The sequence below is a fragment of the Frieseomelitta varia genome, unplaced genomic scaffold (genome assembly GCF_011392965.1).
Source record: "Frieseomelitta varia isolate USP_RPSP 00005682 unplaced genomic scaffold, Fvar_1.2 scaffold_709, whole genome shotgun sequence".
NCBI classification, from domain to species: Eukaryota; Metazoa; Arthropoda; class Insecta; order Hymenoptera; family Apidae; genus Frieseomelitta; species Frieseomelitta varia.
Window position 1 is genome coordinate 57,530 of NW_025110489.1, and position 16,088 is coordinate 73,617.

The window sequence follows — 16,088 nt, forward strand, 5'->3', positions numbered from 1 at the left end:
TATTGTTATTCTCAATCGTTTCAATATACTCTTTACTATTTAATTTTTGCATCTAATAAATTATTAATGTATGTAACGATATTAATAATTTATTATTATATTAATAATATAATATCCTGTAATATTTCCATTACATTATATTATGTCATTATATGTATTTATTAATTAATTATATATAATTTATTATTATTGTCAATCGTTTCAATGTACTTTTTACTATTTAATTTTCCTCTAGTAAATTATTAATACATGTAACGATATTTATTATTATATTTATTATTATATTAATATTTCCATTACATTATATTATATCATTATATATATTTATTAATTATTAATTAATTATGTACATTTATCATTATCGTCAATCGTTTCAATGTGCTTCTAATAAATTATTAATGAGATAATTTGTCATTATATCAATAATATAATATCCTGCAATATTTCCATTATATTATATTACTATATATATATATATATATATTAGTATAAATATATTAATATTTATAATAATATAATTTATTACTTATTTATTAATACATATGATAATGTAATATATAATTATATAATATAAAATTAATATTACCTAATATATAATAATATAATATCCTTTAATACAATATTATAACATTAATACAGTATAATATATAATACCCTTTATAGTATTGTCACATCAATACAATATATAATAATAAAATATCCTTTAATATTCCCTATATAATATATAATATTAAAATATCCTTTAACATAATATTAATATTAAAATATCTTTTAATATAATATTCCCTATATAATATATAATAATAAAATATCCTTCAATATAATATTCCCTATAATATCCTACCACCAATACCTCCCCCAATCACCACTTTTACGACTTTTCTGTCAACTATGCATCCCTGTTAAACTGTTTTTATACACAGGATAATACTCCTCGTTTGATTAAATTCAATTCAATTAATTACAACTTACTCCTCGTTCAATTAAATTTAACTTCAATGTCGCGTGTATCTCAACTGGATTCAACCTTCTCTGGCGATTCATTACTACGTATGTTAATAAGCACTTAGTCGGCTGTATTTCACACGAATGTTACGCGTTCGATACGTTTCCGTACGACTGAGGAACGTAAATATTCGACCTGTTCTACCTTGTTCCCACGATATTTACATTTTCGTCTTTATCTCTTTGGGAGATCGCGTCTCGTTAATGACATTCAACGTGCTGTGTATGTCCAAGGATGCTGATGTAATAATCTACGCATTCTCTCTCTGCTCTACGATACATTTTTTTCTTTCCTTTCCTTTTTATTTAGAATCATTTCTCCCAGAGAAATGTATGTAATTGGGATGACGCGATGCAATGTAACGTGGAGGTGCAATTTATTGTTACGCAATGCTTGAATTTGCGTGAACGAATGCTCTATAGGGTGGGCCAAAAATCACTTCCTACTAATTTGTAAATGATTTACAATTTAAGGATTGCAAATTTTGAAATAAACTTTAACTTTAAATATTAAATAAAATTAAATTTCAATTTTACAAATTAAATAAATTTATATTTATAAATATATATATATATATATTTGTTATATATATATAAATTTATATTTATAAATATATATATAAGTATATTTATTATATATATTTTTTAATTTTTCTTTTTTACATTTTTAGAAAGAAACTTTTGGTCCACCATGTATATTAACTGGATCTACCGTGTGGTTCGAAAGGCAATAATGTGAGAAATATGTATATGGTATAAAACGTGCTATCTTATGCTCTATTTTACATACAGGGTGTCCAATTTCAATCTATAAATGCAACTATCTCCCAATTGAACTAATCGTCAGTTAAAAAATGTCTCAAACGTATTTTTTTTTTTGTTTTTGTTTTGAAAGAGCAGTAATTTGGTATACTTATTGCTAGCTTGTCTCTAGATAGACACGTGTAGGAGATATAACAGAAGGTCACTACTATTTTTTCAAGTATAATTACGTAATTCTTTTTGCATCGATCGACGCAGTAGGTCGTTCTCGTATAAAAAAAAAAATATTATAACCTTATATACCCACGTCTAAAATTTCATTAGTCTAGGAGATATTTTTATATAAAATCTACGTAGAAAAGACAGGAAGAGTACAAATACATATAATTTTATAAAATTAAAATATTTATAAAATTAAAATTTTTACGAAATTAAAATATTTTAACATTAAAGTTTCTATAAAATTAAAATGTTTAAAAGTTAAAATTTTTACAAAATTAAGATATTTATAAAATCAAAACTAAAACATTTTATAAAATTACATTCCACAATGACGCAATTTTGCGAAACAAGATTTTATCAAAATCTCGACACACACAGATTAATACATTTTTACTCCTACGTAAAGAAAGAAATTACGCGATTATACTTGGAAAAACCAGTAGTGACCTTCTGACTGACCCTAGGGACAAACTAAGTTACAAACTGAATTACTGCCCTCTCTCGAAACAGAAAAAAAAAAAAAAAAAGAAAAGAAAAGATGCACTTTGGGACACTTTTTCAGACGACGAGCAGCTTCAAGGATAATTGCATTTATAGATTAAAACGCGACACCCTCCTGCACGATGTCGCGTTTCACTCTGTGTCAGTCGACGTTCGGAGTCGACGAAACACCGAAATTCAGGTCGTCACGCTGGTTGTTAATTTAGTAAGCACCGGTGTGGTGCTTACTACTTCACGTCACCGTCTGTTAACCGAATGACCCTTGCCAGCACTCCGACGATTTATTAACACCGTATTGTTAAAACCACTTGAAAGCGTTCGCGAAGCGGAGCAGAAATCGACCGTTGTGTTGCACCGAAGGAGGACGAGAGGGGAGGGGGAAGAAGGAGGAATGGGAGGGGGAAGAAGGAGGAGTAGGAGGAGAAAAGATCGCCAGTTCCGTTTACGTCGGTACAGCCAACCAGTTCGGGAAAACTAATAACCAAGCGAATCGACTTCCTCGACACGGAATTATCGTCGGCCGTTAATCCTCGCGTCAGAGGATTATAAACGAAATTCGTTTACCAACTAGAGCTTTTTTTTTTTTTTTTTTTTGTTGCTTCCCCACGTGTTTTCGCTCTCGGAAGTTTTTTTTTTTTTTTTTTTTTGCTTACCTACGTGTTTTCGATCTCGGAATTTTTTTTTTTTTTTTTCTAGTCGATACTACTTTATTCAGACTCTCCAGTCTTTTTTTATTTAATTCTTCCGTTAATATTTCATTAATATTTTATTACTAATCGGCTTATTAATATGATGATCTTTTTTTTATTAATTCTTGAACCTTTTTGTAACTTTTTATTTCTTATTTAATTTAATTTCATTAATTTTAGTACCTTGCTACTACTTTTTCTATGTATCCGTTTAGGACTATGTAAAGTATATTGTCCATGGGAATAGAACATGGAAACGTTGCGTTGTTTTGTAGAAACGAGGAGTCGAAACGTTGTAGTGTTGAGAAAAATATTCAAGATATCAGAATAAAACGAAAATTGCGGAGTTCTGAAACTGAGATGAGCATTTTGATCTTGTTTCAATACTTTGAACATTTTTTTCAACTATTTGAACGTTCGACTATTTTCCTATTTTTCGCAAGATGTTTCTATTAAAAAGCAGTTTCACCGAGATTTTTATACATTTTGTAATATTTCTATTTTTAATTCTAAATAATATTTTATAATATTGATATTTTCTATCTTTAATTCTAGATAATAATTTATAATATTTTTACATATTTTCTATTTTTAATTCTTAATGATACATAAAAGAAAAAAAAATTGTAAGCTACCAAGAGAACTAACACAGACAAGATTTTAATACAAACTAATCTCTGATTGTGAGTAATTGTCTCTCACGTATTAATTAAACTAACTATATCATTTCGTTGCAGAATTATTTTGTCACTCGTTCAGATTCCTAAACTTCTTAATTGTAACACCGAATTAAAGGACACGATTTTTAAAAAAAAATATTGTAGAGTCAACCTCTGACTGTAAAATTTCAATTTTTGCTCTCAATTGTCTCTCACGTATTAATTAAACTAACTATATCACGTTACAGAACGTATTTTGTCAATTGAAGTGCTCTTAATATAATTCAGATTCTCGAATTCAAATGTTATGTTATTAGTCCTTGAGATTCTTAAATTTCTTTTATAATATAAATATTTATAAATTTCTAAAATTCACAAAATTAATATAAAATTATATATATATAATATAACATATATATAATAACATATAATATTATAATATATATAATATATATAATATAACATAATACATATATTATAAATATAATATAAATTTCTAAAATTCACAAAATTAATATAACATAATACATGTAATATAAATATAATATAAATTTCTAAAATTCACAAAATTAATATAACATAATACATACATTATAAATATAATATAAATTTCTAAAATTCACAAAAATTAATTTCTATTTAAATGTAAAATAAATGTGCACAGTCTGTCAATGTATGTATCGAGTTCGAAATCGACACTTTGAATAAAAATTGATAATACTTTTATTCGAAGCAATGCAACCTCTTGTTCTTGCAACATTTTCAATTAAAAATACACGATCGATGCAAACGGGCGGGGAGAGAGAGAGTGCCTCGTCGATCAGAAACGACGATTCTCGCGATTATTCAACCGTGAACGCGCAGACACAATGAGCACAATCATGCGAGTGAATCGGCGAGCAATCAAGCACCTTTATAACTGCAGCGGATTAAAAAAAAAAAAAAAAAAAAACGGATCGATTTTTGTTTCCTTTCGTCGTTGTTTTGGAACGTTTCACGACCGACGGGCGAAATCACGGGTCGAAATTTGCCAAAAAAAAAAAAGAGAAAAAAAAAATAACGGGCGCGCGAATTTGCATTTTTACTCGCTTTGGAAACTCGCGCGGGATAGAGTAACGAAAAATATATCGTTCGTTAATTGCAGAAACAAACGACGAAATAAAGAACAGAACCAAAGGTTTTTTGTTTTGTTTTTTTTTTTTAATTAAAAACTGTGTTATACCGTATGTGTGGACACTTCGAATTCTCCAAAACTCTGCAAAGTTTCGTAGAGCGTGTACGGAATTTCGAATTGGTTTTTCATAGTTACGATTTTTCCCTATAAAACAATGTAAACCGGCTGAAAGGAATTGCAAACGAAACAATGATGTCAATCGCTCGATGATCAAATGTGTGTCGATTTTTACGTAACTCTCATGTTTTTATAAATAATGCCTGTAGAAACGAGATCTAACTCTTGATTTTATTTAGCAAAAATTAGTAAATTAGTAAAAAGGAACAAATCAACAAAAATGAAAATTAGTAAATTAGTAAATGTTTTACGAAAAAAGAGAACTGCAGTGAAACAATGAATTTAAAAGACAAACCTAACCCAAACGACTTCACGAAAATTCGAAAACCGAAGTGAGAATCATTCGAACCGTCGAGATTGTGTACGCGCGTTGTTTCTGAACAGCAAAACAAATATTTTGGGGGGGGGGGGGGGGAATTCGAACTTTTCGAAATTTCAATCTTCATCGACCGATCAAATATTTGCTCCGTCCCTCTTTGCGAAATTTTTTCGCAACACAAATAATATATATATATATATATATTTTTCACTCCAGTGAGAAAAACACGCGCATTAAATTCTAGGGAAATAGAAAAAAAAAAATAAGAGAAAAAAAGACAGAAACGAAACGCTCGTCAGAGTGTTTTCAATTTGTCAGTTTTATTTCTTGAAATTTGATATGATAGATATGTAGCTGACTGATGTTTTGTAAATATTAATCGAGAGTTTCGAGAGAAGACCAGAGATCCATTGGAAAGGATACTTCTTTTTTTTTCTTCTTCTTTTTTTAATTAAAACATTCGTTCGTTTTTTCGCAGAGCATCTTGGTTCAAAATTTCATACGCGACAGAGTCGATCTTGAAACCATTTTTCTAACGACAATATCTAGCTATATATTGCCAACAATCGTGAAAAAGAAAATAGCAGAGATCTTTTTAAATCTTTCGACGTTCGACCAGATATGAATCTCTTCAACGCGAATGATTTCTTAGAAAACTAAGAAGTTTCGACTTTTCTCGAAGTACTTTGATAAAATAGTTTTGAAAAATACAAGTTTCAACGCTAGATATAGTTAACAGTACGAGTACAAAGTTCTTTTATTGAAATATAGTTAAAAGATCAAAGTGCAAAGTTCTTTTAGCGAAATCGAAAATAAAGATACGCTTCTCGATCTTTTCTTCTAATGTATATTTATCTTTTTCGATGAAGATCTTTATTCGTTGTTTTCTCAGAATTTGTATAATTTGAACTAAATAAATAAATTGATATTAATCGTTTAGAAATCACTTCGATGTTATTTAAATTTTCATAATTACGTATAAACGAAAAATTAGCTACCATTTACCATTTCGCCACTTCAAGTTATGAATTACTATTTGCTGATATAATTTAAATCTACAAAAATTAGCAAAAATTTAGTCGAAACCATCGAAACTTAGTCGTCAACTTATACCATCACATGGTACATTAACAAAATCTGTAATACTGTAAAAAAGTAACACAGTGTGCAGTGACAATTTCCAATAGTGAGTTGTACAATAATAACACAAGTAACGTGAAAATTCGAGAATCGAAAAGGTATTTTTTCGCAGTTCTATCGCGTATTTGAACTATAATATAAAACACTTTTAATGGTTTAACATTTTAATGGTTAAGTGCCATGTCGGTCACCGATGACCGACAGTAATATTTCCGATCAGGTTGCGTCGGTCTCTATCTGACCGACGAAGCAAATTTGGTACACATATTAAAAAATTGAGAAACTTTAAGATTACAGAAAAGGACAGTAGCTAAAAAATATTCTTTTCGTTGATATATATATATATATATATATATAGCATGCAGTATAATAATGCAATAATAATTTTAGTTAAAACAGTTTAGGCAAAGATGTAATTTTGGATCCATTACAGAATGTTGTAACTTTTTTAATATTTTAGTCATATTTTTACTAACATTTCTTCCCAGCAATGTTGTATTTTCTTCGTAACAATTTTTACAAAATTCTCTGACGTGTCAAACACAAGCTAAACATTCCAATAATTACAATAATTACAATAATTTTTCTAATAACGTCCCACCCGCATTAAATGCAGATGAAGCACTGAAACTGCAAACTTGTCGACACGTTTTTGAGTTTCTATATTATTATTGCATAACTCATAAATTGTCGTTCTCACGCAATTTTGCAGTGGATTATTTTGCTGATGTGTCATTTGTTTTCACGTATCTACAAATTCTATCTCCATTCAGGCAACTATGCGTGCCAATTTAATTTTTTTTTTTTTTTTTTTCATTCATTGCATTTCGAATATTCGTAATGAATTTTCCGCAAATTGACGGAACGATGGCTCGCTCTTTCTTAATAAAATCTATCTTTCAAAGCGCCGATTCCCGATTAAAGCGCCGCTCCATAAAATAAAGTGTAGCAATTTCCCCCATGAATTTACAATACGTGGCAATTTATCAAGCCAATGCACCGAATCGTATAAACTGCACAGAGTACCAGTTTCGCACTCTCTTCTACCTTTCTCTCCACCCGTCGCTCCCCCCTTTTTTTTTTTTTTTTTTAATTAACAAATTTTTCCACGGAAATCGTTCGACACAGATTCGAACTCCCGGAGTTGCACGGAGATATTTTCATTTCGGAGCCGCTCGATTACACGTTTCTATCTAAATTATCAGCCTGGGGAACTGACGCTGAATTCGGCGCGAGTAAATCATTTGCATTCGCTTCCAGCCTCGATAATAACCGCTCGCTTTCTCTCTCTCTCTCTCTCTCGTAAACGTTGATTTCGTTAGCGGATTAATGTGCAATTTGATTAAACGGAACGAAAGAAAAACAGAAAAAAATATATATATATATACAGAGAAAGAGAGAGAGAGAGAGAGTGGAAAAGAAAAAAGAAAAAATTGGAACAGAGCAGAGCCATTTCCATTATTCGAATATTCTACCGCCTGGATTGATTAATAAAAAGTGTTATGAGAGAAAATCATAGTGATATGAGTCATCCTTATGTTTCGCGTTTACTATAAAGCCCTCGACAACACTTGAGAAACAGGCTGAGGGTAAGCCTTACAATAAGTTCCTGGCAAAATCACTTACTACAGAGCTTTAAACACTTGCCACAACTAGAGTTTGCTACGGAGCAATTCTCAATACCTGGAAAAACGGGATGAGAATCATAGTGAAACACTCTCGTAAAATTATGTCTTGCGTTTGACTGTGAAAGTCATCGCTTGAAAGTTAAGATTTTATTTCACACTAAAAAAGAAAAGACTAGAGTCCTAAAACATTAGGGTGAATCTTTATAATACACATAAATAAAGTACACAAGCTTGTACAGTGTATTCACGCCTATTTATAAAAATTACAGACTCGTCAGTTTTATTTATTCTAGCGTTAAGCGTGACTAAAAAAAATTGCAATCGTTCGCTTGCTTTTGCTGATTAATAAAGAAAAATAAACACAGAGAGAGAGAGAGAGAGAGAGAGAGAGAGAGAGAGAGAGAGAGAAAAGATAGAGAAAATAAAGAAAAGGAAAACAGGGGGAGGGTAGAAAACGAAAGAGAAGACAGCGGTGTGAAAGGTGACCCTAAAAGAATCTGCGTCAAAAATGAAAAATGCATTGAAACTCTTTCGTCCTCATTTACTCCGTGCTCCATTACCAGAGCATTTTCTCGTACGCCAGCATGGGGACAAGGAGCCGCATTTAAGCGGTGCAATATCTTTTTTTTCCTCCTCCCTCTCTCTCTCTCTTTCTTTCTCTCTTTATTCCGTAAAGACCGAGCTGCACGGTGAAAAAGAAAAAAGAAAGAAAGACAGAAAATGGGACCGCGGGAAATGAGGAAACATCGAAAAGCACGGAAAAAAAAAACCCTTTAACTGTGCGTTTCAATCATGCGACAACCGGGCGCGATGCCTTCAGCTAGCGTTATATAGCGTGAATCTAGGTGAAGATCGTAATTGCGTTTTTAGTGAAAAACGGCTGGATAACCAGACGACCGATCTCCCCGGCTGCATTCACGAATTTTCGACGAAGTTTATATTCGAGGTGAAGTATTACGATTCAGGTACGTATCATAGTTGCTGCTACCGGCGAGTGAGATTTCAACTGGAAGATTTATGCATACGAAAGCGTGACAAATTAACAAATTGTCAGAAATTATAATTTGCCTGACGACGTGAATGTGACAAGAATTTATTAACGATGAAACTTATTTTAATTGCCAATTGAAAAGCTTAAACGTCTAAAACGTGTTTTTTTTTCGTTTTTTGGTGAACTGACAATTCGAGGGAATATTCTAGCTAAATTTTAATTGCAACTCATTCAACGTAATATAATTGAAATTATCTTACGATTTAATTCCAAAAAATGAAAGAAATAGTGTTACAATAAAATTGCGATTGAGAATTTATTTAGCGTGCAATAGAATAAAAAGGCAAAAAAGAAAGAAACGAAGTAATCGCGTCATTGAAACTTTTTAATAAATATATAAAGAATAACTAAATATATTAAAAAAACACGTTTAGAAGTCACAGTTTTCTTTCGATTTATTCACTTTTTCCCTGTTAGTATTTTTCAGGATAAATTTATAAAGAATAGAACGATATCTACTTCTAACATATAATTTTGTAAAGAATAATAGAATATAAGCTGTCTATTAAATGATATTAAAAATTTGGTATACTAGCTGAAAACGTTCATCTTGCACCAAGGCAAAGTAAAAAAATCTCCACTGTCTTAATTGAAATTAAAATATTTACACTATCATCACTCGAGCACCTCTATAAATATTTGAAACATGGTTAACTCATACAGTGTACATACTCTTCAATTATAAACGACATAAATATTCCGATTTTTTTCCACAAGAGGAATTTTTGAACCCAATACCTCATCAATCAATCACACATTAGTCGTACAATGAAATATTAACGTTACATTAAATTATATTTTTATTCAATTTAGTTACCAAGCTTTCTCAAAAAAATATCCACATCGAAGGTATTGATTATCATATTTCACGTACATTATAGATGAACTGTCCATTTCTACATTCTAGTGTCCGAAACTATAAGATTTTCACAACTTACATGTCACAGACTCAGACTGTTCCCTTTCCTAAATACATTAAAATTTAATCACTGAACGTCGGTCAAAGTCACGATTGGATCAACAAATTGCAATCCAATACGGTTTCATTTCAGTGATTTTCCATTTAAATTTATAAACACACATTGAACCATATTGCATGTGATCTTCGTTAATTAAATTAATTAAACGGGGGGAGAAAAAAGAATGACGGGGCACAATAGTCGAGTCGGCGATCTTCCTTATTTCGTGTTCTACGGCGGACGCGAGCCTACGATGCGAGTGGTACACCTCGCCGCTGCTACCAACTTTTCCATCCATTAGAAACGCGATTCTATCTCGCGGCAATGGCGAGGAACGAGAACGTAAATTGAACTGTCACGCGGAATTAACGTTAACGAGAAAATTGTTGGCAAATCCGTTTCGCGACTTACGTATTTGCAATCTCTTTACTTTGTGCCCGTGTCTCGCCGGAGTTTTGCCTATGCCCGCTCGTGCGTGATAATTTGCGCATACACAAGGTTATACTCCCCCGGGATAGGTGCGCGCTTTGAAACGTTTTAAAAGCGAGCGCTTCTCTAAGGACCGTGCTGTGTACTTTTTTTTCCCCTCTCTTACCTCCTCTCCGCCCACTCCTCTCCGCTCTGGAGAAAAAGAACCACGCCGAAACTCGTGCGACGACGAACCGAACACTTTGCCAACCGGAATCTCGAGCGAAAATCTCGTTATCGAGGAAATTCGAGGGAAAAAGGTTCACACGTGAAACGAGCGAAGTGTTAGCCTTCACGATCGTCGGTGGCAACGTTGTCGGCCATGAGAACCGCGAATTACGAATTGCGTCGTTTGTAAGTTGCGACGACAGGTGAAGAAGCAGAAAACTGTTTTACCTCGTTCGCTTTTTTTGAAATTTATTTATCGATCGAGTGTTGAAAAGAGATCGCGTTCATGCAATTTTATGTTTTCGTGAATTCGCGTAAAGAAATGGAAGTGAAAAGAAAACGTTGCAACTCTTTTGATATTTCATGCGTTCTTGCGTGTTGCGTGCATTTTCCGCTTAAATTCCAACAACGGGAAAGAGATCTGCAGTAAATTTCGTTTCTTATTGAGAATCTAGGGTGGTGAGGTGAGTCGGTAAAAAAGAGCAATTATCATCGAGTCGTTGGGATGAACCGCGTAAAATTGACGGTTAACGACTAAACTAGTCAAAATGACTGATTCGAGACTTTCCACGGGAATTTTATAAACGTACGTTCTAACGCGTTCTCGAAGATTTGAATAATTTTTTTATTTTAAAAGCGAAACTGACTAAAGTAGTCGGAATGACTGATTCGAAAAGATCTGAGTAATTTCTTATTATAAAGCTACTTGAACAGAGTAGTCAAAATGACCGATTCGAAATCTTTCACTACAAATGTGCAACGACTGACAACTAGAGTAGTCAAAATGACCAATTCGAATCTTTTCACTACGAGTGTACAACGTTTTGATGCGTTTTTTAAAAACTTGAACGATACTTGACAAAATATACGAATATATGAATATACGTATATATAAATATACGAATAAATAAATTTTTTCTCCCTTAAATTATATATTCTCTTTCTCTCTCTCTCAATTCGTACATCATTTCATAATGTACTGGATACCAACGTAACACAATATCATTCCAGCGATCCACGCCTGGCGTGGAGAAATCGTACGCCAGGTATACGTTAAGAAAAAAACGTAATCTCTGACGGTGAGTCTAGGATCTCGCGAGGCCGAGAGCCTCGATGGAAAAGAGGAATTGGGTATCGCCGCGTTACGATGCGTGACATTAATGATTAAAATAGCCAGGAAAGTAGCGAGGGCAGGATATCGTGCGATGTACAACGTCAGATCGGATTAATGCCGCTCGGTCGCATGGAAAGAGCGTTGGAAGTCCGAGTAGGCGGGTTGGTTGGTGGATCGCGGCAGTCCTCGAGCCAAGGCGAACGCACATTCTCGGCGACAAGAGAACGGGCAACGAGTTTGGCTCTGTCGATCGTTACAGTGTCACACACGGTATAATGCACGGTATAATGCACTCTAAATGTACATACGCGTCGAGCATCGCGCGGGTGCATCGATCCGGTGCCACCGTGAACCTATTTGACAGATAGAACGGCCGCTTAATCGGCGGAGCGTTTAAGGGAAATTTCACGGGATAAGTACGCCGCCACGGGTACATCGATCGTGGTGCGCGTTGCGCGTGACATTTGCCGCTTGTTTGCCGAGAAGGTGAAAAAAGAAATAAAAATTGTCATCGAGAGACACTCTCTTTCTTTCTCTCTCTCTCTCTCTCTCTCTCTCTCTCTCTCTCGGCCGAGAATAAATTGTCCCCCGGGGGGAGGGGGAGGGGGGGCGATCGATCTCTACCAAGTGGTAAGTTTCGCGTTCTCACTGTCGAACAACGAATGCTCGTATTGAAAACGAATCAAATGGAGTACTCACCTGGACACGGCAGACCATCAAGACGCCCAGCAGTGCGGGCACCAGCATCCCCTTCTTCATCTTTCCTCGATCGGTCGTCTCTCTCTCTTTCTCGGTGAAACTCTCTCAACGAACGACGACGATCCGTGTGCCGCGTTCGGACTGAATTACAGGAATTCCCCCCTTTCGGCTCGGCCGCGATCCTCTACGAAGAAACGGCGACGCACTGACTGAACGACGAAAACCCGTTTGCGGAAAACGTTTGGGGCTCTGCTGAACGACTCGCTGTGTACGGAAGCCACCACTCACCCGCCGTATACGAGAGCACAGCGTACTACTGTGACACTGCTGCTGGGTGGGTCGCTCTCCGCGAGAAATCAAGATGGTGGTGAAGCGCGGCGCCGGTGCCGCTGAAACGATTCGACCAATCAAACGCTGTCACTAGATGACCGCGCCGGTGAGTGCGTTCACATGCGCGCAATGGCCAGTCGATAATGTAGCGGGAACGTCGTGATTTTGAACGGCGCTGCCTCGATGCCCGCTACCGTAATTGTCAACTTTTCGACAGATTTTCCGCCGGAAATGTCGCCCGCGACCGGGGGAACACGTGACGTATGCTCTATTCAGGCGGCCCTTTATTAATCGGGCAGAGCAGCTCTCGCGCGAGGCAATGAATGAAAAGTGTAGCGAGTTTCGAACATACACGACGATTTTTTTTTTCAAATTAAACATTCGAACAGCTTTAGAAAAATTTCTGCGATCTCTCTACGAAGCTTAATAAAAGAAATTTCGTTTAAATTATCTCGTCTCAGACAGTCCACCGTGTTTTTTATTTGTAAAATCATCTTGAAAACGTTTTAACGATTACTATCGTCGTTCTAGAGAGGTTTATATTTCATTCGACAGTGAGTGACAAAAGAAATTTCTTTCAAATTATCTCTAGTAGAAACGAATCTGCCAGTCCGCCGTGTTTTATTTGTAAAATCGTCTCGAAAATCGTTCGCTCGCGATGTTTTATTTTCGCGCGCGTGCGCGCGAAAACGTGTGAAAAGAATTTTATAATATTTAAACGTACGCTCGGAGGCAAATTGAGCGCAAAAATGTAACAAAACGATATACGCCTGTATTTGCATTCGTATTCTCATAAAAAAAAATATATATATATATATATATATATATATATATATCGCTAGAATATTCGACAAAACGTACCGAAAATAAGAGAAAGCAAGGAAACTGAAACATCGAGATCGGGCATCACGAAAATCATTCATCGTTTTAATTAAGATAGCCGTGCGTCATTAAAATTTAACAAGATTAAATTGGTTAACATTAATACCGTCAGGATAACAATCGTTTTAGCATATGTAATAAATATTAACCGATTCGCGGGAAATTATTCATTGCCATTCCGAGCCCGTGCACGATTAGCAACGCGTAATTGCATAAATACTCGGTTAAACGGTGAATCGAATCCATCTATGTTTCAACGGGTCTCGGTTATATTTAATACGGTCAGTCGAATTGTCCAGTCTCGGCGTCATAGTCACTAGCTAATGCCAATCGATGGGAAAGATTTGGCGCGTCGTCCGTCGCAGTCGACTGACACCTCAGTTTGGGTTTCGATTTTCAATGAAAAAAAGAAAGGGGAGAGAGAGAGAGAGAGAGAAAAAAAAAGGAAAAGGAAACCAGAATAAATCCAGTATCACCCGTTACACACACACACACACACATACGCGCGCACGATTGAAAGAAAACATTTGTCGAATATTTTCGAGCTTAACACGATCGGTGATTTTTCAAATTGATTTGCAAATACGTGTGTATCGCATCGGCGCCGAGTGTGCATCGATAACAGCGCTATTAATACATGGAGAGTAATACGCTGTACCAGTGCTGTGACATCATTTATATTCGTCTGTAATGCGCGTAATCGAGGCGAGGCCGAGAGGAGCGAGATACTTGCGCGAAGACGAAATCAATGTAACACGAATATTCTTCTCAGTCGTGTATAGCCAGAATTTCGTTCACTTGCCAGGGAAGATTCACTCGGTTAATATACTGAATCTTGAAATCGAATCTAAAATTAATAATTCGTTAGAAACGAATGCTTCGAGGTGGCAAAGTAACAAGCAGGCCGCGGATCGCGAAATACATTTGTGAAATACGATCAATGAACAAAATGAAACAAATGTCTGCTCGAATTTCATTTGTTCAATCGGTAGTTATGAATATCAATCATTGTGAATGCGGTCCGGTGATGACTGAACGCATAAACGAAATTCCCGAGATACGGATACACGTGCTAACTGTCAAGTTGCAAAGTCGAGTCTCGTATAAATCGCCAAGTGTCTGTGTATCACTGCGACCGCTTGCTTCCAGAAGAAGAAGTCTTGTCATTTCTACGATTTAGAGAACCGTGGATAAGTAGTGCTCACTCGCCTTATTAAACATCTCTGGCGTCTTGTTTTCCCTTTTTTTTCCTTTCTTTCTTTTATATATATATCCCGCGCAATATATATTGCTGATTTTTCTATTTTTTCGTCTAAGCCAAGAAGAGCGGACCGAGGGAAATTACACATTCCGCATGGCTTCATCTGTTTTTCCTCCTCCACCGCCCCTTTGTGCCGCCCCGCCGTTTCTTGCCTCTCTCTCCTTTCCTCTTTTCTTTTTTCTCTTTTCTTTTTTTTTTTTCAGAAGAGCATGAAAACGCACGAGCAGATAGCCTTGGCCCATACCTTTGCCCGTGTGTCGGCCACCGTACCCACTGGTTACCCTGGAAACGGTATCGATTTCAACCCTCAGCTATGCAGTAGAAACCAGCGGCACACCATGGGGGTCTCTTCGTCCCGAGTTTCGACAAGGCAGCCCGTTTAAACTACCCGATTACAGCCAGCCCATCGTCTCTATCACCGAGCGCCGGTTTTCTTCTTTTTTTTCTTCTTCTTCTTTCTCTTTTCGTTACGCGTGCCTGTCCGCCGAGATTAGGATTAGAAAAGGCTGGATGAAGGACAGCGAATGACGTGAAACTTCAAATGTACGTGGCACAACGTCTGCCACGATTCCTCCGGCGGCGTCCTCCAGTGTGTTTACTTATGCTGATGTAAAAATCTCCTTTGCACCGCGCCCGGGGCCCAGATGATGATGCGCTCACGAAAAAGAAACGCTGCACCTAATTCCTGCGTCAATTCAAGCGCAGGGTGCTTAATTTAATTAGTTTTTTTTTTTGTTTTTTAAATTTATAACGTACAACGCTGGTTGGAAGGCGCGGCTGCAAATATTTAATGGGAACGAGCTAAAACGGCCGCAAATGGAATTCCACAACGGACAACAACAACGGAAACGAATTGAAAAGTTAAATAGGATTTCAGGGCGTTCATTAGCAACTATACCGCTCGTGATGTATATATATATATATATACGCTCATTTTCCC

At 35.4% G+C, this 16,088-nt stretch overlaps 1 protein-coding gene across 1 annotated transcript in view; it reads right to left on the reverse strand.

Annotated features, from left to right (window-relative positions):
- Positions 1-13,042, reverse strand: part of LOC122535386 (amyloid-beta-like protein) — a 70,188-nt gene extending 57,146 nt beyond the window's left edge. Inside the window, exon 1 of the mRNA XM_043666875.1 lies at positions 12,676-13,042. Within this exon, the coding sequence (XP_043522810.1) occupies positions 12,676-12,735 (60 nt within the window). The 5' untranslated portion in view covers positions 12,736-13,042. The remainder of the gene's footprint in view (positions 1-12,675) is intronic.
- Positions 13,043-16,088: the final 3,046 nt, after the last annotated feature.